General features: G+C 39.1%; 1 protein-coding gene across 7 annotated transcripts in view; it reads right to left on the bottom strand.

The window, feature by feature from the left end:
- LOC100672723 (sorbin and SH3 domain-containing protein 2) overlaps positions 1–12,373 on the bottom strand; it is a 103,083-nt gene extending 90,710 nt beyond the window's left edge. For 4 of the 7 annotated variants that reach the window (XM_064272918.1, XM_064272919.1, XM_064272920.1 and 1 more), the window contains exon 1: positions 6,708–6,791. In XM_064272918.1, coding sequence (XP_064128988.1) covers positions 6,708–6,768 — 61 coding nt within the window. In that variant the 5' untranslated portion in view covers positions 6,769–6,791. Of the gene's footprint in view, positions 1–6,707; positions 6,801–12,363 lie in introns of those variants that run through there. The other 3 variants (XM_064272917.1, XM_064272921.1, XM_010592521.3) reach the window with 1 other exon arrangement.
- Between the last annotated feature and the right edge of the window lie 9,841 nt (positions 12,374–22,214).

Genomic DNA, 22,214 nt, shown 5'->3' with positions numbered 1-22,214 from the left:
TCTAGCACAGTTCTACTCTGACACACATGAGGTCCAGCACACAGAACAGAGCCAGCTCAGTGGCAACGGGTATGAAGGGTAGATGCCTTCCCGTGTGGATACTGTCTGCCACCGTCCTGTTCTTAGGGAAGGGAGGACAAGCGTGGTTTGCAGCAGGCAACGCAAGCATCCTGGATCCATGCCAAGTGAAGAGACTATGTTGTTGTTGTTTGTTGTCAGGTGCTGTTGAGTTGGTTCTGACTCATAGCGACCCCATGTCTAACAGAAGGAAACACTGCGCCGTCCTCACAAAGGTTGCTGTGCTCGAGCCCATTGTTGCAGAAACCACATCAGTCCATCTCGTTGAGGGTCTTCCTCTCTTATGCTCACCCTCTACTTTGCCTAGTAGGGTGTCCTTCTCTAGAGATTGGTCTCCCCCGATAACATGTCCAAAGTAAGTGAGATGAAGTCTGGCCATCTTCACTTCTAAGGAACATTCTGGCTGTAGTTCTTCCAAGACAGACTTGCTTACCCTTCTGGCCGTCCATGGCATATTCAGTATTCCCCACCCACGCCATTATTCAAATGCATCGAGTCTTCGGTCTGGCTTTTACATTGTCCAGCTTTTGCACTCATGTACCCATTGCTGCAATATGTTGTTTGATTTCTTGACTGCTGTGTCCATAGGCATTGATTATTGATTCAAGTAAAATGAAATCCTTGACAACTTCAATATTTTCTCCATTTATCATAATTTTGCTTATTGGTCCAGTTGTGAGGATTTTTGTTTTCTTTATGTTGAGGTGCAATCCGTACTGAAGGCTGTAGTCTTTGATCTCCATCAGTAAGTGCTTCAAGTCCTCTTTATTTTCAACAAGCAAAGTTGTGTCATCTGCATATTATGGTTGTTAAGGAGTCTTCCTCAATACTGATGCTGTGTTCTTCTTTATTTACACCAGTTTTTGAACTATTTGCTCAGCGTACAGATTGAATAAGTGTGGTGAAGGAATATAATCCCGATGCACGCCTTTCCTGATTTTAACCACGAAGTATTCCCTTGTTATGTTCAAATGACTGCCTCTTGGTCTATGTACAGGCTCTGCATGAGGACAATGAAATGTTTTGGAGTTCCCATTCTTCACATTGTTATCCATAAGTTGTTATGATCCACACAGTCAAATGCCTTTGTATAGTCAATAAAACACAGGTAGCCAACTTTCTGGTATCCTCTGCTTTCAGCCAGGATCCATCTGACAGCAGCAATGATAACCCTCATGCCATGTTGTCTTTGGAATACAGCTTGGCAGTTCCCTCTTGATGTATCACTGTAGTTGCTTTTGAATTATCTTCAGCAAAAATTTGCTTGCATGTGATATTAATGATATTGTTTGACAATTTCTGCATTCCATTGAATTACCTTCCTTTGGAACTGACATGAGTATGGATCTCTTCCAGCCGGATGGCCAGGTAGCTGTCGTCCAGATGTCTTGGAGTAGATAAGTGCTTCCAGTGCGGCATCCATTTGCTGAAGCATCTCAGCTGGTATTCCACCTACTCCTGAAGCCTTGTCTTTCACCAGTACCTTCAGTGTAGCTTGGACTTCTTCCTTCTGTGCCATAGGTTCTTGATGACATTCTACCTCTTGAAATGGTTGAATATCAACCAATTCTTTTTGGTATGGTGACTCTGTGTATTCTTTCATTCTTGGTTTGATGTTTCCTGTGTTGTTCAATTTTTGCCCATAGAATCCTTTAGTATTGCAACTTAAGGCTTTTTTACTTCAGTTCTGTCAGCCTGAGAAATGCTGAGCATACATAGCATGTTCTTCCTTTTTGGTTTTCTAACTCCAGGTTACATTTTATTATAATACCTTAGTTTGTGTTCTCCAGCTGCCCTTTGAAATCTTCTGTTTAGCCCTTCTGGTTCATTTCTTCCATTTGCTTTAGTTACTATACATTCAAGAGCAAATTTCAGAGTCTTTTCTGACATCCATTTTAGTCTTTTCTTTCTTTCCTGTCTTTTTAATGACCTTTCACTTTCTTCATGTATGGTGTCCTTGGTGTCATTCCACAACTCTTCTGGTCTTTGATCATTGGTGTTCAATGTGTCCAATCTATTCTTGAGATGGTCTCTAAATTTAGGTGGGATATACTCAAGTTGTACTTTGGTTCTCGTGGACTTGTTTTAATTTTCTTCAGCTTCAACTTGAAATTGCATATGAGCAATTGATGGTCTGTTCCACAGTCAGCCTCTGACCTTGTTCTGACTGATGATGTTGAGATCCTCTATCATCTATTTCCGCAGATGTAGTTGATTTGATTTCTGTGAGTTCCATGTGTACAGCTGTCATTTATGGTGTCACAAAAAGATGTTTCCAATGAATACACATTGGTCTTATAAAATTCTATCATGGGATCTCCAGTGTTGTTTCCATCACTAGAGCCATATTTTCTTCTTTGTTTCCAACTTTCACATACAAATCACCAGTAATTATCAGTGCATCTTGATTGCATATTTGATCAATTTCAGACTGCAGAAGTTGGTAAAAATCTTCAATTTTTTTTCATCTTTGGCATTAGTGATTAGTGCATAAATTTGAATTAACAGTCTATTAACTAGTCTTCATTGTAAGCACATGGATATTATCCTATCACTGATAGTATTGTACTTAAGGATAGATCTTGAAATATTCTTTTTGACGATAATTGCAAAACCATTCCCCTTCAATTTGCCATTCCTGGCATATAAACCATATAATTGTCCAATTCAAAATGGCCAATACCAGTTCATTTCAGCTCCCTAACCCATTGCCATTGAGTCAATTTCGCTCATAGCAACCCTACAGGACAGAGCAGAACTGCCCCACAGGGTTTCCAAGGAGCAGCCAGTGGATTCAAACTACCAACCTTTTGGTTAGCAGCCCTAGCCCTTAACCTCTGGGCCACCAGGGCTCCCTAATGCCTAGAATATTGATCTTTATGTGTTCCGTTTCATTTTTTAAAGACTTCCTATTTTCCTAGATTCATACTTTGTACACCACATTCTGATTACCAGTGAATGTTTGCAGCTGTTTCTTGTTTTTGAGTTATGCCACATCAGCAAATGAAGGTCCCGAAAGCTTGACTCCATCCCCATCATTAAGGTCGACTCTACTTTGAGGAAGCAGCTCTTCCCAGTCGTATTTTGAATGTCTTTCAGTCTGAGGGGCTCATCTTCTGGCAGTATATCAGGCAATATTCTGCTGCTATCTATAATGTTTTCACTGGCTGATTTGCTTTTTTGGAAGCAGATTGCCAAGTCCTTCCTAGTCTGTCTTAGTCTGGAAGCTCCACTGAAACCTGTTGACCACTGGTGACCCTTCTGTTATTTGAAATGCCGGTTGCATAGTTTCCAGCATCATAGCAGCATGCAAGCCACCACAGTACAAAAAACTGACAGACAGGTTTAAGAGAACATAGGTTTAAAAAACAGTAAATTATTTGGCAGATGCATGGGGAAAATGGTTTTGCCAAATCTTTTGAATATTACTTGAGATCATTCACATGTGAAAAAACAAGGCTAGGATTCTCAAGATCAGAGTCCTTAACTCCAACTGTTGTTTAGTAGATAGTCATGGCTTCTCTGGAAACTTATGAATGATTAAATGGGACAGGCTTATCGGCCCTCAGGCTGTTTTGCACGTGAATATAAAAAGGGTGCTTGAGAATTAAGAAAAATTAAGAACCACAAAGGCTCTTTACTAATACCAGGAGCACTCCCTGTGCCTAGGGAGAAAGCTGGTGGGCACCTGTTAGGGAAATTGTTCAAGACATTCCAGCTTGGGGTCTGGGGTCGGACTAAACACCCTCAGATGTCCTCCCAGCTTTAGGGCTTCAACACAATGTCCTTTCTGTGGCTGTGTTTGTGAAACCTAAAAGCCACAGCTCCTCTCAGGCATTATTTAAATTCCTCTTACCTTATGTGATATATTGACACTATAAACTATAGTGTCTTGAATTTTATGATGATTTTAATTCATTCTTACAACTCCTTTCTTTAGAGGGATCAAGAGGTTTGCGAGAATTAATTTAAACATATTAATTAAATTCAAGTCAACTAATTGAGCACCTACTGTGCTTCTAAGCACTGTGACAAAGCCTTTTCATTTATTTTTTTCATTTACTCTCATTTAATTCTTACAAGTCCCTATGAGTTTGGGAAATTAAATGCCCAGCAAGGTGGGAAAGTGACAAATCCTTTTTTTTTTTTTTAAGAAAGGCAAGCTGAGGTTCAAACAGACAGACAAATTTTCCTAAGGATATAAAGCACACAGGAGGTGTTGACAGGACTCTGTCTCTTGCAGGAGTGGTTGTCAGTGGAACACACTACACTTATCAATGTTACTTAGATAGCCAAGTGTTTTTGATGAAATAAAATGTACTTAGAAAAGGCTTATTGTTTCCCCACAGTCAAAGTTTGGGTTCTAGCTTAGGTTTAAAACACCAGTGGTGTCAAGATGAATTGTCTATTGTAAAAAGAAAAAGAGAAAGATAGTCTGGTTTAGGAGGAAAAAGGTTGATGACTGGTGATTCATAATGACTCTCTGATTTTAGGGGGACGTGTGGGAGCGTCTGAGGTTCACAGGGGAGTCTTGTCCGTCGCTTGGAACCTTTGTGGAGGTAGTCTAAGTTTTATGTGAAGGCAGCTGTATTCTACTGACATCTACTGAATTCCATTATGAATTCCATTTTGATTCACATGAAGACACCATGTCAAATAAGTTCTAATGAAAGCTACTATTAGGCAAAAAGAGGCTAATCTCTTCCTTAAAACACAGTTAAAACATCTTTGAAAAACAGATCATACCTTATGTGTCAGATTGATAAAAAAAGATCTGTCTTTTTAAATAACAATTAAACTCAAACTTCAGGGGAATTAATTTCGTACTCTAGAAATCTTATTACTCTTCTGATGTAAAGTTTAAAATGGCCCAGAGCCACCAAGTATTCTTATTACTGAAGATAATTTCATATTCTTGAAGTATTAAATCTTTTCTACTATTTTAATTCCAAAGCATTAAATATTTTCTATTAAGTTGAATAATACGAAATTGCTGATACTCAGCCAAAGTCGACCTTCCAAAATAGCTATCTCTTATGGTTCCATCTAATACTGTGCTTGCTTCTATAAATAGTAACCATGTGGCATTGTTGAAGCACTGCCACATTCCCTGGCATGTGCATTAGTGGCTCACATCCCAGTCGTTTAGGCTAGGGCTACACTTGCTTAAACGTCAGTGGTTTCCAAGTAGGTGATGCCCCTGGACTCTATTTGCTTTCTTACTTTCCTTCATTCTCGTTTCCCTGTGGCATCCAATGTTAACAACAGTTGTAATCTTTCTAACTTTTTTTTCATTAGAAAACACTTGCATACACATACATACACACATACATACACATATATATTGTTTTTAATCAAATTGATATCACACTGTATACATTAAAATGCAACTTGTTTGTTGTCTTTAATATTTCATGGAGGCCCCTGGCCTGGTATTTAAGTTTGGAAATTGAAATCACTTGTAGATTGGAGGTGGTGGGCAGAGTGGGATTCTCTACACAGAAGCTTGTTTGTTCCCCAACAAGGCTTGGCAGTGTAAGATCAAGTGGCCTTAAAGCCAATGACACCTGAGGATTTAATCAGCTACTGAATGTGTGTGTGTGAAGGACACAGTGATGAACACACGGAGAGTTAAAATTATTTAAATACTCTCCATCCCTTTCCCACTTCTGCTCCCAAACCCCACTAAAATGATAAATAAAAACCAAGGAACCCTCAAACCAGACAACCAGCCACCAACCAGCCACCAACCAGCCACCAACCAGCCACCAACCAGCCACCAACCAACCAACCAACCAACCAACCAACCAACCAACCAACCAACCAACCAACCAACCAGTCAACCAAAAGATTTAGGAATATTTCAGGGTCTGGAGACAATGGGGTTACTGGGTTCCCAGTGGCATCCCACTGTCAGTGCAGATCCTGCCTTCAGGCTTAGGCAAGCCTGAGCCATCTGGTAGTTATGAGAGGCATTTATTATACAGACGGCCACCCTCGTGGATGCTGAAATTACTTTATAGAGTATATTTATACCTGTGGATTAATCTTAATTGGTCAAGATTTTGATATGCTTAAAAATATATATTACATGAGTCTGCTGATTGGACTAAGGAAGGTTAAGGTCTTGTTCAAAACAAATACTCTATCATTCTGTTTGCAGTGTTTGAGGAAGAAGTAAATTAACAAAGATTGGATTTCCTGCCAATTCTTCTCCCTAACCTCCTATCTGCTTCCCTCCCCCCAGCTTTTAGGTAAAAAACAACAAAAGAATCTGTGAGTTATCATAACTAAATAGTATGTTTCTTTAGTTCATGAGATAATGGAAACTTCGATAGTTTTCAACACTAGTAATTACTCAACACATTTTTGGCAGGTGACTGTTGTTTTTAATTAGATTTTTAAAATGTTTTCTACAAGATATCAGTTTCTTTTGGATTTTTATTTTTAGGACAAAAACATTCAGAGGGGATAGGAGCTATTACTGGGATGGGAAAAACAAGACCTTGTGGGGCATTAGAAAGCTATTTACAACCACTTTAATCATCCAAACAAGATAATCCTGGAAAGAGATAAAGGTCAGGTAAAGCCATTCGCCCATCGCGTTCCACTAGTTGGTGATGTTATACCTGCAGCCAATAGGTTTGGAGAACTCTGAACTCTCTTCACAGATGTTAACGTGACGGACATGGCAGCGCGTTTGCGAGCACACCCACCGCTATCTGGAAGCAAAAACATGACATAGCAGAGGCCGAGGCAAGGGAGAAAGCACATGCAACGTCATGCGGTTTAAGTGAAACGTGCTGGGTGTTCACGAGGAAGATGAAGTCAGGATTAGTAACCGTGGAGAACACCTGCAAATCTAACCCCCACCCTCAAACTAAACCAAAGGAAAAACCAGGGGCCTGCCTTAGAAATAGATCCCAGTGCTAATAAAACAGCAGAAGATTTTATAGTCAACATTTTATGCTTCTTCTTTAACGAAGACACAAGCACAGAACTCAACTTTGTTTATACCATTTAAATTTAATTCACATCAAATCTATAAGCCACGTGGCTAGCTTTTGTGGTTACGGCTACTCTGTTTGTCAGGATTAAGACTTACAGTATGATATACTTTCACATCTATTGTTCAGGTTTTACCATATTCTAGCTATTATGATTCCTGAAAATAGCTCGAGGTTAGTTACTAGCTGATCTAGGCACAATGCATTTGACATATAGGGCTCATAAGGGAACACACAACATTATGGAAATTTCATGTCTTCCCACAGTTATTATTAATTATAGAAATAATTGGCCCAAATTGATATTGAAGACAGCATTGAAATTATGGTATATTAAAATGACCATTTAAAAAATGATTTGTTTTTATACATTTGAATGACATGTGTATTGAAATCCATATATTTACACTTAAGCAAATCACAACATGAAGTAAAATAAGTGAGGATGCATAAGCCACCTTAATGTGCTGTGAGAAGTTTAGAGGAACAAGACTTCTAAACTTGGAAGGTTCGTGTTCTATTTACGAATGGGTTCTATTCCATTCCCACATTCCTGTGTCATATGGCATGTGCAATAAATAGCTTTGCTCATTCCCCTGGAGTCAAAACAACTAAAATTTAATTCTTTTTGAAAGTCATGACAAAAAAAGACAAATAATATAATCACCAATATGGAAACACAGTCATTATATATTACCACATGCTATTCCAGATTTTTTCCTCTATTTCATAGGGAAAGTATCTATTTTCATTTCTTAGACATGAAGGAAATTAGATTAATAAAGATTCTCGGAAGTTTGATTTGAATAAATTATTGGTAAAAATCACAAATAGTAAGGTACATAGACCTCAAAATTGATAAATTGGCTCTCATATCAAAATACAATTTCTAAAATACATGCTTAAAGTAACAATTTCCTAATTCGGGTAACAACACAAAAATAACTTGAAACAACATTAAAAGGAAATAAGTCAAATGAATCAAAGACTATAAATTAAGAACCAGAAGATAAAGATGCAAATGGTAGAAACTGATAACTGAAGATACACTCACAAGAGACACCAAAGAGATTTTAATAAACTCTGCAAATTGAAAATAGCTGTGAGGGATGAGCGTGTCTGAGAAGATCAAGTATCTTATTGAATATGTGGTATCTGGCAGTTGTTGATGGTTTCAAAGGGTTGTGTGGAGTCAAGGGCATTGAAAGTGAAAACTGACATCACTGAATAGAGATTCTATATTCTAGTTGTTTTTTTTTTTTTTAATTCTGAACACCTGAAAACAAACAGAGAGATAAAAAGGAAAATTCCAGAAGGAGGAGATCCAGGGTCGCTGGTTAAACCCAAGATACCCACATGTGTACTGAGGCGCCCCAGGCAACTCAATGAATTCACAGGGGTGTTGGGTGGTGTTTTACATTTTTGAGGTAAACAGTGATTTAACACCGTGTAGACCCCAGCTTGAGGCGGTTCCCAGCTCCAACATAATAGATTGTGCAATATTCCTTTTGATGACATCACTTCTTTGAAAAGTTTGGTTTTTGGTAGTTGCTGTGATAAAGGGCTAGTACCTGCGAAAATCACTTTGGACCAGGAAAGGAGACTGCCAACGTACAATCTAATTCCAAGGTCTAAGAAGCTGTGCATTGCCCGACAGGTACACACATCCCCTTAGTAAGTAATTGTGGCTATTCAGAATGAAATAAAAATATGTTTTCTTTTAATTTATGTGTATTATTTTGTCATATGGCTACTAAGTTGATAGAACATAAGTGCTTATTAAGATGTTTGCATCTAATTAATAAATAGATCTGTTAGGTATTTCTTTTGTGGGTGGCACAGTTTGTACTTGGCTACTAATCTAAACGTTGACTGAACCCACTCATTGGCAGCACTGAAGAAAGGGCTGGTGATCTGAAAACCCTATGGAGCAGTTCTAATCTAACACATGGGGTTGCTATGAGTTGAAGTAGACTTGATGACAACTTTTTTTTTTTTTTAGGGGGGTTATGAAAAATTAAAGGGCACTGAGAATCACAAAAGTTGAGAAATCTCTGGGTTAAACAATTTCTGTATTCTGGGACATAGATAAAATAAATGGAAAATTGGTCTTTATTAACAGTTCAATAATGAGCCTGGAGCCCTGGTGATGCAGTGGTTAAGAGCTCGGCTGCTAACCAAAAGGCTGACAATTTGAATCTACCAGCCCCTCCTTGGAAACCCTATGGGCCAGTTCTACTCTGTCCTATAGGGCTACCACAGTTAGAATTGAATTGACAGCAATGGGTTTGGTTTTTTAATGAGCTTAACTGAAAAAGCTGAGACATTTGTCAAAGTGTTGAAATCCAGAAATCTATTATATTCCGTTTCTAATTACTGATATACCTATGTTGTTGTTTGGTGCTGTCGAGTCGGTTGCAACTCACAGTGATCCTGTAGGAGAGAGTAGAACTGCCTCATAGGGTTTCCAAGGAGCAGCTGGCAGATTTGAACTGCTGACCTTTTGGTTAGCAGCTGAGCTCTTAAGTACTGCACTACCAGGGAACCTATATACCCATACTTTCTGCTATTTCTTGAGGATATTTTTTAAATTTCTCAAAATAAGGATGCTGCCTTTCATACAGCCTTAAGAATTCTAATGCTGCTCTTACCTTCAAATTCGTTAATGACCTGTGGCCTTTTGGGACCCCCTTCCAGAGCTGCAAGACCCCTGGAAACTGTGCCTACTGCTAGAAAACACTCGTATGGGTGAATCACACACACGGATTATTTGACGTCTCCCTCTCGCTCCTTTCTTGCCTTATATTACACTGGGCACAGATTTTAAGAAGAGTGGAGACACAATGTGCTTCACATATTTTTTATACATTGTTTAGATACTTTAGATGAAAAATGGACCGCATTTCCCTTTGATAGTTTATTATGTACTTGATTAAAAGCAAAGAGCTGATTTAAATGATCTTTTTTTAACTTAGTGATTGACACATGGGTATTTAAGTAGTAATACATCTCTTTGATGACTGCTAAGTCCAATTTTATTTATTAGATATTTAGGAAATGGTTCTTACTTCATTTTTGTACATACAGCAATGATGCTTTCTTAGGCTTCTTAAAGCAATATTAATATACTAATTCCTCCCTTATTGACTATCTTGTTATCTAACATTTCACATTTAATAAAAAATCTACTATCCAACTATTTTGCACATTAACAATGTACATCTGGCAGTAATGAACACTGAGGTGCAAGATGACAGTAATACTGGCTGTAATGGTTAAGGTTATGTGTCTTCTTGGCTGGGCCATGATTCTCAGTGGTTTGGCAATTATGGAATGATGTAATTTGGCAGTTATGGAATGATCTACCCACCCTCCATTTTGTGATCTGATGTGGTCATCCTCCATGTCGATTCAACCTAACCATGTCAGTAAGAGAGCAGAGGGTGTATGTATTTTTAAAAGTGGTGTGCTTTCATAGCAACATTATGGTATTATTTTAGAATTTCAAACAAGGGGTTCCAATCACTTCTAAACAACATTTTATGGATAAATTTGCATTATTTTATATTAGTATGTTGTAATTTCATATATGTTTAAACTCACCCAGAGGGAAAGTAATCCTATGCAAATTTGCATTTATCTAAAATCAAGCTCACTCCTCCTAAATGAGAAGATGCTTTAGAGGGTTTTATTCATGTCACTATAGCAATGACTTGGACTTGAGTACCCTAGAAACCTTAAAAGATTTAAGAATGGCTATAAGGGATTAAATTATATGAATAGAAAGATTAATTGTTGAATTCATTGTACATCAATACAATATATTTAGCATAATCACATTGCATACCTCTGTCCCAATAGTGCTATGATAAATATGAAAATAAGCACTTAAGAAAATAATGGATATTTGGAAATTATGTTCAAATTAAGTCTGGAGGGAGAATCCTCAAACAATGAGTAATATAACCTCCTCAAGTGGACATTCTGCTGGAGTAACTGCAGTTTCACAACTTGATATATCCTAGATCAGCCATGGGTTCTATATTCTATTTGCTTTCTTTAATCTCTTTTGCCTAATAGTGTTTCTTCTTTCAATTCCCATGTTTAATTTGGACATCTTCAATTGTCCAAATGCCTTCACTTGGTTCATTTATAAGGTGATAATTTCACTTGTCTTCTAAGCCTTCCTTTTATTTTTTGGCTGTCTCTAATAGCCCCATGTTGCCTGTTCTGCATCCTCAGGAGCCAGGCAAAATAAGCATTCTCTGAAGCCATTTAGAGCAGGTTTCCGGGAGGGGCAGCCACAAAAAGATGGACAGTGGCTCATGCTTCTACACTTGATCTAGGGATTAGATACTGGTTCTCACCATCAGTTGTTAATCCTCCCTCTAGGTACTTTGATAACAAGACAGCACAGAGGTAACAAGCTTGATGTGAGAAAATATCTTGGATCATCCTTTCTCCCCTGCCATAAGGGGATTGGCTAAAAAAAACTTTCCAGTGACCTTTACATATAGGAAATGGTATTTTTAAAACAAGTTACACAATGTCAAGAAGAAAGTAGTTTTACCTATTTACTTAATATTAAATATAAGAATTCCAGGGTGGAAAGGTGAAAATATAAGCCAAAATATTTCTACTGGGGAAAAATTTTTGTACATAGAATGCATCACAAAAACATTTACAAAGTCCATATTATTGGGCTATTTGGAGATGTTCTCACACTCAAAAATATAATGCTTAGGAGTTTATATGTGTTGTGACTGTATTAATGAGGCTGATTCCTATGAAGCTTTGGGACCCCATCTGCTTACTTTGTAAACATAAAGTTTTCATGTGCATTAACATGGTAATATTTGATAATTTTAAAAAACTTTATTTATGCCTTATTTCTCTGGCACAAAGAGTTTATAGAATAATGAGCTTTAAATATTTTCCATTAGAGCAATTTGCCTTAGAATTTAGCTCATTTTTAATGGGGGATTTTAAGTGTATGCATACAAATTACATAGTACTTCCTAGGATTTATAGGAATAAATTTTGCAATATGATTAGAGAAAAAGAGAGTAAGAGTAGATAACAAAAGAGAAAATTCTACTTTTGTGACTACCAGGTTAGATCACAAAGACAAAGAAATAAGGCAACAGATCTAGACTACATATCTAGTCAAACTCAGTATCACATTTAGGATCAGCAGGGCACTATTCTAATGATTTAGGGCCAGGATAAGTTTTACAGAGCAAGGCTGAAGAGTTTATAACTAACGGAGATGTCATACCTGTATTCATTTTGACCTTGGAGGGTTTGTTATTAAAGTCTTCAGTTTTCCTGTAGAAAAAAAATGATGCATTAATTTGTTCACTAGTATGTTGGCACAAAATATGAAAGTGTGCTTTTGTTTTGTTTTTGGTGTATATGTAATCTATGAGTTATACCAGTCTCTGGAGAAGGACATTATGCTTGGTAAAGTAGAGGGTCAGCAAAAAACAGGAAGACCCCCAACAAGATGGACTGACACAGTGGCTGCAAAAATGGGTTCAAACATAACAACGATTGTGAGAATGGTGCAGGACCAAGCGGTGTTTTGTTCTGTTGTACATAGGGTTGCTATAAATTGGAATTGACTGGACAGAAATGGATGACATCATCATTAGTTTTATTTTAAGTGTGTTTAATAAGGTGGGAAGAATTTATAATTCTATTTAACTTAAATTTAAATTGTTATTTAGTCCTATGATCATGTTGTTGTTGTTAGGTGCTGTCAAGTTGATTTGGACTCATATCCACCACATGCAACAGAGTACAACTGCCCCATAGGGTTTTCTTGGCTGTAATATTCATGGAAGCAGATTGCCAGGTCTTTCTCCTCCGGAGCCACTGGGTGAGTTCTAACCATCAACCTTTCTGATTAGCAGCCAAGCGCTTAACTATTTGTGCTACCAGGGCTCCTTCCTATGATCATAGACATACATATATTTTAATGGTAACCAATATGGATGAAAATGGCAAGTGAACAGATGTAGAGGAATTTTAATTTTAAAACATTAAAAGTTTCTTTCACAAACACTTATACAAATAGTTCTTGTTCTCTAAACCTGAAAGGATCATTGATTATTAAATGTCTTCTTTCAGAATTTTAAAAAGTACCCTGGTACTTTGAAATCATTACCTTACATGCGTGGATCAATTTATTGCCAGGTAATATTTAATGTATATTTTGATGGCACAATAAAGGAAGACGAGATTCATCTCTATTTTTTTTAAGACAAAGGAAATCAATGATTACTACAGAAAATCATTTCTTTTTTAATATCAGATAATGCGCTTTTTTACATTAAAGTGCTTGAACTGATTTATAGCAACTGGGATCAATTCATTAGAAACGGTTGGCAGAATGCTGCTTGTCCCAGAAAAAAGTTTTTAATATTCTTTATTACTTTATGACATGTGAGAAGATAGAACTCTTTCCCTGGTGTGTTCTCTTGGCCCATTTTTAGAGTTTCTTATTTATCCATACTCTAAGACTAGAGAGGAAGGACATGCTCAAACAGGAAGCAAAGCCTATAAGAGCGAGAGGTCTCTGAAAGAGAAGTTTAACCCTGGCCACTTCACTTTCGCTCTTGAGTGGGGGCTGTTAGATTTCCACATGAGCTTCCCCCACACAGCACATTAGCATGCTAACATTTAATAATTTTTAAAAGCTTCATTTATACCTCATATAAAGTGGATAAGCGGGGATAGGGTTGACATGAAATCACCTGTTGATTGATTTGTAAGGTCAGATTTTTGTCCCTGGGTGGTAAAAATGGTTAAATGCTCAACTAACTACTAGACGAAAGCTTGGAGGTTTGAGTCCACCCACAGTTGCCTAGGAAGATAGGTCTGGTGATCTGCTTCCAAAAGGTCACAGCCTTAAAAATCCTATGAAATAATTCTACCCTGCACGCATGGGGTTGCCATGAGTTGAAATTGATGGCAACTAATAAGTTTTTAAGTCTCTAAAAAGAGCATCAGTGGGGCTTCCTGGCTTTGCTGGCTTTGTCTGCCAGGGTTCTTGCCCTTGCTCCTTTCTGACCGTTTCTCCTGCCGTTATATGCTCTGCTGTATTCATCACCCATCTTTTCCTTTCTGTGGTTATTGCAGTTCACCTCTTACAGAAACCTGGCTTTGCTCATCACTACTGTGAAATTCTAATAAGACAATCAACGTGTGAATGCCAGCGAAATGTAATGGTATCTATTCTCTTCCAGTGTGTGTGTGTGTTTCTTGGGGGAGGGATACTGAAATGAAATAGCAACAAAAATATACTTAAAAGGGATATAATTATGGACAAAATGAAGAAGGATTTTACCCTTTTTTTTCCTTTTAACTTAAATTGAATACTAACCATGGCACTCAATGAATATTATACCAACGTTTGTACAGAATGTGTAAAATCACAGTACTGCCATTCACCCCACTTTACTTGTTTGAGCTGTAAGCTGAAAGTGACACGGACGACTTCTGCAGGATCCCACTTTTGTACCCCCCGGCTGTGTTCAGTGCTACACTCCCACCCTCTGCCCGGGCACTACACTCCAGGGCAGGGGAGGCAGGACGGGGACCCTGCTTGGCGCCGCCATGGCCAGCACTCAAAGACCTACATCACGCTTCAGTGAACTGTATAGAAAGATTTCACAGGTCAATTGACTTTAAAAAGTGACTGAGGGAAACTTTATTATGGCTAATTTTACCTCTTATTTTTCAGTGGATACAAATAAAGAGACACTTTGGTGTCCTTTATTCCCCCAGAATACACAGAAAAATGTGATGCACTTCTAAGAAATGCTACTTGAGTAGCCTTACTGCTGCCTGCATTGCGAGGACGCCAAGGAAGCCAGGGGAGAAGGCAGCCATCAGTGCAGGAGCCTTGAGAAAGCTCCTTCAAACGTACTTATTTTAATCTCCTAATATGTTAACCTTAAATGGAGAAAATAAACGGAAAAGAAGAGCCTCAGGGGATGTGTGTGACCAAGGCTGAGGCATTCTAAAACAAGAAGGGATAAACAGACTGCAGAAAATGAGGACTGCAAAGACATTTCTCAGATTCTACATCAGCACTCCTTTCAAAACCAGGCAGCACTTTAAGTTCAAAGCTGTCTCAAGTTTTAAAACTAAACAAAAAAGAGAAGTGTCTGGACCAACACTGATGGGTAAAGGAAACGTCAGACGTAGAAGGAAGGCTAATTCTCAGCATACAAAGTCTGCTAATATAAAATAATATTTTTATAACAAGTTAGAGAACAATTTGTTTGAACTCAGCTGCAGGTACCCATAAAACATCTGACAACAAGTAAAATCGGATTAACAAGAACAAGGAAAGGCGCCACAAATACTTGAGCTTTTCATCTTTAAAGTGATGTATCCTGTTACTTAGAAATGTAATTAGTGAGGTTTTCTAACTTCACATTGTTTTAGATGTCAGAATGTGAAATGGCTGACTTCCTAATCAGGCAAGACATTTTCCAAGCTGTTAAAAGAAGAGCCACAGTAACTGTTCTCTCAAGAAGAACCTGAAACTGCAAGGCTTCTTGGGTGACTAACAAAAATGCGTGGTTCTATTTCCATTATTTGTACTGAAGCCATTAACAGATGCACAGCTGAAAACCCTCTTTAGACAATTTAAACTAAAGCGAAACTAATCCCTTTTGTTCTGTTCTGAAAAAGTGTCTTTGATTGTGCTTACATAACAAGCCCAGATCGTTCTGGAAAGCATCAGATTCCTAGAGTGTTTGCGTGCTATTGGAGGAGACAGAATTTCAAGTATTCTCTTAAAATGGAATTGAACCAGAGCCAAGACTATGAAAACTGACCATAAAATATCTTGAACCTCAGCGGGCGATCCACACAGCAAAGAACTCCCTGTACATTAACCGAAAACCAAACCCGTTGCTGTCAAGCCGATTCTGACCCATAGCAACCCTACAGGACCGTGTAGAACTGGCCCACAGGGTTTCCAAGGAGCAGCTGGTGGATTTGAACTGCCGACCTTTTGGTTAGCAGCTGAGCTCTTAACCGCTGGGCCAGTGGGGCTTATGCAGGTAAATCAAAAGCCGAATGGATGGATTCCCAATGAAAATAAACCAGGTCTGGTGAGTCAGGCACATTATCAGAGACACATAAGAGGGTTAATTAAATTAGAATAGAGGAACCTAAGTTATAAGTGAATTGAATAATGTTAGAAGGGTAGGTTGTGGAATTAGGTAGACCTGGATTTAAATCCCCATTCTGCCAATTTTTAGTCCTCTAAACAATTTATGGAGCCATGGTGATGCAGTGGTTAAGCATTTGGCTGCTAACCAAAAAAAAGGTCAGCAGTTCAAATCCACCAGCTGCTCCTTGGAAACCCTGTGGGGCAGCTCTACTCTGTCCTATAGGGTTGCTATGAGTCAGAATCAGCTACATGGCAAAGGCTTGTTTTTTGGTTTAAACAATGTGTATCATTACCCTTTTCTCCTCCTCCTGCTCCCATTCCTTACTTTCCTGTCCTGTCTCCTCCTCTTCTTTCTTTTTCCTTCATTATTAGCAGCAGCAGCTGTAGGGAGCCTGTCACCCCCCAAACCCCCAAGAGCGAATCATCCCCAAACTGGCACCATTCCCACTCACAAATATTTCACATCTTTTGAGGCAGACTTTTGCCTTCAACTGGGTCTTGACAAAATCTGGACTTCCCTGTAAACGCAGAGGATGTTATTGTCTTCTTTAAGAGAGAAGCAAGCCACCATGGTTATTAGGCCGATTTGTATGGATTCTCCCACCCCCAACTTAGCAACATATTGGAACTGAAAAGGAATTCTGCTTTCTAGGCAGCTTTTCTTTCTTCCTTAAACAGTTACATCAAATGCTCACCTCCCAGCCCAGCTGTAGTCCCTGCCGCAGAAGTTCAGGGGAGGTCACATTAAAGGTTGTGACAATTAGCCCTTTTTAAGGCCTTTCCCATTCCCTTTGACAGCTCATAGCCCAAGGTGACGGCTACAGGAAAAGCGAGGTCTATAAAATGCCGCATGAAGAATTGTGTGACAGATTGTGGGTGTTAACACCCTGACGGCAGCCGCTTCTGCTTCTTTCACCTAGTGAAAGTGCCTTCCCCTCTCTCCACCGCTGTACAGGGGGAGCGTGAATTCCGCTTCCAGGAGCAAATCTTTGATCTTTGAAAAGAGCCACAGTTTCCTATGGGTGCTTCGCTAAGTTTCTCCCTATCTTTAATTTTTAAAACTGACAGGTTCGGTTTTTATATATTTATATCACAAAGCAGCTGATTTAAAAATAAATTCTATAAGACTAGTTTAGTTTTGTAGTCCCTGCGTGCTGCAAATGGTTCATGTGTTGGTGGCTAACCAAAAGGCTGAAGGTTGGAGTCCGCCCAGAGGTGCCTCAGAAGAAAGGCCTGGCGATCCACGGAAAAATCAGCCATGGAAAACCCTGTGGAGGGCAGTTCTACCGCGAAACACACGGGGTCGCTGTGAGTTGGAGTCCGCTTGATGGCGGTTGTTTTAGTTTCATTTTACTTTGATTCAAAACTCAAATGTCTTGGTGGGACTTGAATTTCCTTTTACGTTTTGTTTTGTTTAATTCCAGCTTCTGAAAGGGAAGTCAGGTCAAGCACCTCCTTCTGAGACCAACCATTTGAGAGGAAGAGAAATGACTGATCTAAGATCAAATAGTCACAACCCGAGACTGAAAAGAAGCTTCGCTCTCCTTTCCCTCAGTCAAGACAGGCTCCTTGCTTGAAGACAACGGAAAATGTCATTTGAAATCAAGATCATTCCCCTCAAAACACTGCAATACAGTACAATATAGGTCTGGATCGTGTGTCAGGACTCGGGGGCAGAGACACAGACCGGGAGGGCCGGCGGGAGCTGCTCTGGAGGACAGAGACCAAGGGCCTTGGCAGAGACCAGCTTGCCAGTCCTCTAAGACTAACAGGCAAATCACTGTTGCTCACGCCAAGGACGCCTCTTGCTCCTGCCCAAGTCCCAGTGGAAAGCATTATTTAAGTTTTCTGTGGCGCAGTGGTTAAGTGTTCAGCTGCTAACCTAAAGGTTGGCAGTTCGAATCCACCAGCGGCTCCTTGGAAACACTCTGTCCCATAGGGTTGCTGTCAGTCAGAATTGCCTTGATGGCATCAGGTTTTGTTTTTGTTTTTAATGTCTAGACCAACAGTTATTGATATTTTTTCTGTAATTTTCAGAACTTTAAGCTAATGTTTATTTTGATGTACTTCCATGGCAATGTAATTTTATAAACGACCACAGCTATAATCCTGCTTGTTGTCGACTGTTAAACAGCCACGTGCTTCTCCTGATTGAACTGTATCTGCTTCCTGAACACCTGAAACAATGTTTACATAACTAAGCGATGTCAAAGGTGGTTGCATACTGCCAGGATTACTACAAACTCGTGTTTATACATAGGTATGTATCTCAAATATAAAATGGTAAAATCCTACTTGCTATGTGTAATTTAATTTTTTTTTTTTTTTAGAGTACGGTGGTAGAAGTTTGCTCCCATTTGGTCTTTTAATCTTAAAATTTAAACAATGTTTCTTTTACAAAGTTTATTTAAAATAAAAATGTATTTTAAATCTCTTTAGGTACATCTTATGGTAATTTGGCTCATTTGGGGAAATCCAAGGAAGGAAATAATGAAATGTGGGAAGATACTGTCTTTGAAAAAATTTTGAACATATTCAGATTTGAAACTTTTAATATTATTGTTGAGCTTTAGGTAGTTTACTAGATTATTTTTTGGGCCTAATGAAAATAGGCAGTAAAGACAGGTACCTTCTGTTTTCATTGTTAAGTTATTTAATCTGATATTGGAAATGTAATATTATTGTTATTATTTGTAGCAGTCTTTGTAGTGTAAGAACCCTGCACTTGATTTTCGCAAGGAATTTGACAAAACCCTTCGTGACTTTTCTGTGTACTAAACGTAAATGTTGTTAGATGAATCTTAGGTAAATGAAAACTGATTTTTGAGAGTCTTCATGGAGGCGTCCCTTGCAAGGTGTCTTTCTGATGGAGCCACACAGCCCTTTCTTGACTGTGTGTCTTTAATATTTTTATTTTTGGGAAGAAGGAGGTGGCATGCTACAGAAAGATACACATGAGAGGAACAGAGGATAAGTAGAAAGACAGAGTGTTTGGTAGGCCGATTTAAACTTTAACAGAGATAAACATCAAGCCCTGCAATGAGGTTAAAATGAATCATTTCATGGCTAGGTTATATGAATGAAGTCTGGGGGCTTTAGTGGACTGTGAGCTCAGAATAATACAATTGTTTAAAAAATATAATTATTTCAGCATACTCAAGAACAGTGGCTACATAAATCAAGGAGGATGTGTGGCCACTTCAATGGCCATGTTGAGGCCAGCTGCCTCACTTATAAAAGTCCTTCTGTGTTTGTTGGTCAGCCTGGCATGGATGTGAGGCCACACCAGGCTCTGTAGGGAGGCTGAGTGAGGAGACACAAGGATTTGGTGGAAGCTATATGGGGCCAGCGGAGTGTTAACAGCTGAAAGGGGAGTTATTGACGCGTTTTGACATGTGTTACGGTTTGAATTGTGTCCCCCAAATATATGTATTGAAATCCTGGCCCCTGTACCTGTAAATGGAAACCCTGGTGGCATAGCGGTTAAGCGTTACGGCTGCTAACCAAAAGGTCAGCGGTTCAAATCCACTAGGTGCTCTTTGGAAACTCTATAGGGCAGTTCTACTCTGTCCTATAGGGCCGCTATGAGTCGTAATTGATTCGATGGCAATGGGTTTGGTTTTTTGGTATACCTGTAAATATGGACCCTGGTGGCACAGTGGTTACAGGCTCGGCTGTTAACTGAGATTGGTGGTTTGAGCCCACCAGTGGCTCCATGGGAAGAAGATGTGGCAGTCTGCTTCCATACAGATTACAGCCTTGGCAACTCTATGGGGGCAGTTCTACTTTGTCCTATACAGTCACTATGAGTCAGAATTGACTCAATGGCAAGGGGTTTTGGTTTATACCTATAATATGATCATGTCTGGAAATAGGGTTTTCTTTGTTTTGTGACTTAGGTAAGGTGGGTTCTAAATCTAATCATTTCTGAGTTATAAAAAAAGAGCACAAAAGAGACATACACACACATGGGGCAGGTAGGGGGACACATGCCAAGGTACATCAAGGATGGCCAGCAGACACCAGAAACTAGGAGACGTTCACAGAAGGAACTGACAAAGCTGAGACCCTGATCTGAGTTTCTAGCCTCCAGAGCTGTGAGAAAATAAATTTCTGTCCTTTAAAGCCATCCACTTGAGGTATTTCTGTTAAGGTAACACTGGGTAGCCAAGACAAGGTGTATCCAGATTTTTTTGTTTTTTTAATCTCAGGGAAATCATCCCAGTAGTCCTGAGGGTTCATGCTCTCAGTTACCCATGATTTATGCTTTGATTGACAGACAGATGCATGGGTAACATTGTAACTAGAAGCTTCAATACTCCCTTCAGATGTACCTGAATATAAGAAACATAATATCCAGGTGAGACTGTTTATTAGCTGATGATAGTTTTTAACAATATGGTTTATGGCTCTCATCAGAAAGGATTAACGAGTTCATCCTAGAAGCAAGCGCTTTAAGACTTCTGAATTATACAACGAAATGGGGCTCGATACCTATTGCCCTTTTGTTCTGCAAAATGCCGACCCAGTGACCTCACTCCTAGTTCTTACCCACTCATGTGGCCCCAGTACTCTTTATTTTTTATACCTAATATAGTCCTTCATACCCTGGGACTATTTAAAGTTAAAACTTTCACTCAATCTACCAAAAATAGGCAAAGAAAACAACTTGAAAATTTATACTTAAATGACACATTGGATTTATTTGAACAAAGGTCTTAGTCAAAGGTGACTAAGTTGTGAAATGGCTGGAGTAGTCTTTAAGACGGTCACTGGACACGCTTTAACATACAAAGCCAAATGTCATCAATCTGCTCTATATTGCTTCCCGCCCCACCTCCCCTTAGTTCTCAGAAACAAACTCTCCATTTTCCTCCTTTAGTCTGGGATCTTTGGAGGTCTTTGAAAAGCAGCAAAGGCTTCATCTTGACTTTCTGACTGCAAGAAGACATGACCTCTTTCAGGCAGCATGGTTTCCCTCCAGAGTGAGCCGACACTGAGACACGGGATCAGGAATGACCTAAGGGCGCAGCTGGGGCTTCTGGCTCACATAGGCTCTACCTGACATTCAGACACAGTCCTGCGTCAGGTCCACCAGTATCTGCCTGACATCGTCATGACAAAAGTCTGATACTCATTGACTTTGGTGCTATTTCTTCTTTTTAATGGAGAATTAAAGTATTTCCTTAATTATGTTGTCGTATTTGGCAGTAGAAACTGTATGTGACCATGTGCGGTTACATGGACTCATAGCCAAACACGTTTAAGGGCAGGGACTGCTTTTATACAGTGCACCACCCCCACCCCCACCAATTGCTATCAAGTAGCTTCTAGCTCATGGTGATGCCGTGTGTGTTAGAGTAAAACTGTGATCCAGAAGGTTTTCGATGGATGATTTTTGGGAAACAGATTGCAAGGCCTTTCTTCTGAGGCACCTCTGTGTGGACTCAAACCACCAACCTTTCAGTTAGCAGCTGAGAGCATCAACCATTTGCACCACCCAGGGACTCCATGTAGTGCACAGAAAATTTTTAATATGAACTCATTATCGGAATGTCGGTTGTCTGCCCATCCAGTGTCAGAATCAAGGGTAAGAAATAGAGCTTATATTGGGAATGAGTAAAAGATAATGGATAAGTCAAGGGGTTAGCAACTTTCTTTCTTGTGTGAGTAACAATTTCTTCAACAGACAGTGAGTGACAGAGTCAGAATTCAAAACAATCCAAGTTTTAGGGAATTTTCAGGTGCCTGCTCTTCCCATTACATTTTTTGTAGTGCTGAAGTGGGTGTCAGTACTGAGCCTGGTCTGTACTGTGCTTAGACAAATCACTTCACTTTTATGGGTCTGAATTTCTTAATTTATAAAATTAAAGTCTTGTTCTAGAATACAAAAATACATAGGATCCTTTCATGGTCTAAAATTTGCTGAATCCAAG

The sequence above is a fragment of the Loxodonta africana genome, chromosome 19 (assembly GCF_030014295.1).
Source record: "Loxodonta africana isolate mLoxAfr1 chromosome 19, mLoxAfr1.hap2, whole genome shotgun sequence".
Classification (NCBI taxonomy): Eukaryota; Metazoa; Chordata; class Mammalia; order Proboscidea; family Elephantidae; genus Loxodonta; species Loxodonta africana.
This window is presented reverse-complemented; position numbering and strand designations above follow the sequence as displayed.